General features: G+C 42.9%; 1 protein-coding gene across 1 annotated transcript; it reads left to right on the top strand.

Annotated features, from left to right (window-relative positions):
* Positions 1-110: 110 nt before the first annotated feature.
* Positions 111-746, top strand: LOC125614878 (NFATC2-interacting protein-like; the record flags this gene model as incomplete). The annotated part of the gene is made up of 2 exons (XM_048797746.1): positions 111-275; positions 407-746. Coding segments are annotated over 2 exons (481 nt in total), but the record flags the coding sequence as incomplete, so codon positions are not given.
* Between the last annotated feature and the right edge of the window lie 2668 nt (positions 747-3414).

Here is a 3414-nt window from a genome sequence, read left to right as displayed (position 1 = left end):
AGAAGGCCGCATGCGTGGGGTTCGCGGGAGTGCGAGTGCGGAGAATAAAGGAGTTCCTGTTTTGAACCTACAAGGCTATGTGGCAGCTCAGTTATTTTGTGCCCAGCCAGACTGCGGCAGAAAAAGGTGTTTGAGGAAGTGAACAAGCACCTCCAAGATCTCTCATCCTCTCTGAGCCCCAAGCAGCACCAGGGCCAAGGCCACCAGAGCCAAGATGATGAGGTGGTCATAGTGGAGGGGCCTGTGCTTCCAGAGAGCCCCTGGCTCTTCCCATTCAAAATCTGGTTGGGGGTGGGGGGCTGGGGTTGTGGATCAGTGGCAGAGTGCTTGCCTCACACCTGTGAGGCACTGTGTTCAATCCTCAGCACCACATAAAGATAGATAAACAAAATAAAAAATATTTTTAAAAAATCTGGTGCCGGGCTGACCTGATCAGATTTGCATATCAGAATGGCTGTGTGGTGCTAGCAAGTTCTTCAGAGGCCACAGAGACATCCCAACAGCTCTGTCTCAGGGTGCAGAGGAAAGAGAAACACCAGATGCTGGGGATCTCCTTGTCTCAAGATTCTCCTCTCAAGACCCTCATGTTACACTATGAGGAGGCCATGGGACTCTCTGGACACAAGCTGTCTTTCTTCTTTGATGGGACAAAGCTTTCAGGCAAGGAGCTGCCAGCTGATTTGGGCATGGAATCTGGGGACCTCATTGAGGTCTGGGGTTGAAACCCTGTTTGGATGCCTAGCCAAGACTTGGGGACAACATTTCCTGCTTTTTTGCCCATCAGGGTTAGCAGAAGCTGAGGTAAAACTTATTTTTAAGCTGAGGAAAAACCAAATGAGGCAAAACCAAAGAGTTTTGACTCCATCTCCTGTTGACCCTGGTCTCCAGCTATTAGCTGCTTGGTTAGTTGTGTAGAGGTTGTTGCTACCCTGGGTGGCCTGTGGCTCAATGATAGGTCCTGCTGAATTTTGCAGCCCCCCCAGGACATGGAGAAGGTGTCTCCCCATTCTCACCCTCTCACTTTCATCTCCTGTCTCTTACTCAAAATGTCCTGTGAACTCTTGCTCATATTCAAAAGTGAGTTGAAATAAATGAGGGTTGGCTTATAGGTTTCCAGGCCTGGGACATGAGGCTTTACATCACATCAAGGACCAACAGTGGCCTTATCCTCATTTGGGTGCTGGGAATGCAGTTTGCTGGAGGCACATTCTCTGGAATGGCTCTGTGGTGGGAAGGGAACTAAATGAGCAAGTGCATCTGGGCTGCAGCTTAAGCCTTGGCACACAAGGGGAACACTCTCGAAGAATGAAGGTACTAGAGTCCCATCCATGGCATCACCTCTCCCCAGGACCCTTTAGAGCCACCTTTCTGGTACATACTTCCTGGTGCACACATTGCAGGCATAACTGAACACAGCCATTTTGTTTGGGATGTTGGGATTATGGTCCCATGCAAGATTCTCTGGTTTTGTGGCGTTTTTGCCTTTCTTCACACCATCCTGTCCCATTGGCACCCTGTTTGTTTATTGTATATCTTTGAATATCAGTGTGTCCTTATAAGATACAGTGTTTTAGGAGTGAATATGCTTTTACTTTATGTGTGAGATTGTTGTGCGATAGATTTCACTCAATATATGTGAAGCTGTAGCCCTCTGCTCATTCTTGATCTGTCGTTGCTCTAAGCTGCCACATGGTACCCCATAGTGGCATAGACTGCATTTTCTCACACGTTGCCATAAGTGGTGGACACCTGGGTGTCCCCAACTCCTCGGCACCACATTCCAGGCCACAATATACATCCTTTTCAGTGTCCCTTCTGTGCTTGTGTGAACAGTTCTCTAGCATACATACCCAGGATGGGATTGCGGGTCACACAGGTTAATTTCTCTGGCTTTCCAGATTTTTCTTTAGAATGGAGAGTGACTCTCCCACTTGAGGCTTCCTTCCTCTTCATCCTTACCAGCACTTGGTACTGCCCAACTTTCTGATTTTTGCCAGTCTGTCCAAGGGGCATTTGTGTTTAATGTATTCCCATTTGATCACCAATAATTTGGGGGATTTTGTCGTATGTCTGTCGGCCTTGCTGGTTGCTCTATGAATTGCTCCTTTTCCCACAGGGCTTTCTTTTTGTGTGTTGTGTTTGTTTGTTTTGAGGAGTCCCTTATATATTTCTGGGCAATTGTAAATATCTCGGAGTGGCACTTTTTGAATCTAGGAGATCCTTCACCAAACAGACATTCTTAATTTAAGGTAAATAAATTATTATGTTATGAAGTTTGCTGCTTTTTGATTTATTTAAAATACTTAAGGGGCTGGGGTTATGGCTCAGAGGTAGAGCACTCGCCTACCATGCGTGAGGCTCTGGGTTCAATCCTCAGCAGCACATAAAAATAAAATAAAGATATTGTGTTCACCTATAACTAAAAATAAACATTAAAAAAATAAAATACTTAAGGGGCTGGAGTAGTAGCTCAGTTGGTAGAGTGCTTGTCTTGCAGGCACAAGACCCTGGGTTCAATCCCCAGTACCACAAAAATAAATAAATAAATAAATAAAATTAGTTAAGATATTTTCATTTTCTTTTAGCTCATTTCTTTTCCTTTCACATTGAGGCCGCTGAGTTCAGCTTGGTTCAGCTAGGACACTCTGGTATACTGGCTGGCCACTGTTCTGAGTGGTCAAGTGCTGGTTCTCACGGGTTAATGCCAGGCTCTACTGGTTGGTAAAGATTGAACATCACCTTTAAACTATTCGATATGTACCTTTGTATGTGAGACCAAGTTTTATTTTTTATCATATAATGAGCCATTTTTCTCAGCTTTGTCTACTAAAAAAGCCATTACTAGGACTTGGGATATAGCTCAGTTGGTAGAATGCTTGCCTTGTATGCACAAGGCTCTGGGTTTGATCCCCAGCCCCCGCCCCCCCCCCACACACACACAAAGCTATTAACCTTTCACTGATATGTGGTGTATTTTTTTTCAAAAGTATATCAGCTCCTTAAAAATGTTTTAGTTGGAATGAATTTTATAACATGTAAATAATCCATGATATGTTATAGCTCTCCATTTTTTTTGCAGAAATTTTGTATCCATTAATGTTTTAACATATTAAAATTATGTATTTCTGGGCTGGGGTTGTGGCTCAATGGTAGGTAGAGTGCTTACCTAGCATGTGTCTAGCACTGGGTTCAATTCTCAGCAGCACATATAAATAAATTTTTAAAAATCCATTGACAACTAAAAAAATATATATTTTTAAAAAATCCAAATTCTAACTTTACTCCATTGTACAATTATTTACATTATTTATCATAATAACTTTTTTTTTAATTTTTTTTTTTAGAAAGCGAGAGAGAGAGAAAGAGAATTTGTTTAATATTTACTTTTTAGTTTTCAGCAGACACAACATCTTT

The sequence above is a fragment of the Marmota marmota genome, unplaced genomic scaffold (assembly GCF_001458135.2).
Source record: "Marmota marmota marmota unplaced genomic scaffold, marMar, whole genome shotgun sequence".
Classification (NCBI taxonomy): Eukaryota; Metazoa; Chordata; class Mammalia; order Rodentia; family Sciuridae; genus Marmota; species Marmota marmota.
Note: the sequence above shows the minus strand (reverse complement) of the source record. Positions and strands in the feature narration are given on the sequence as shown.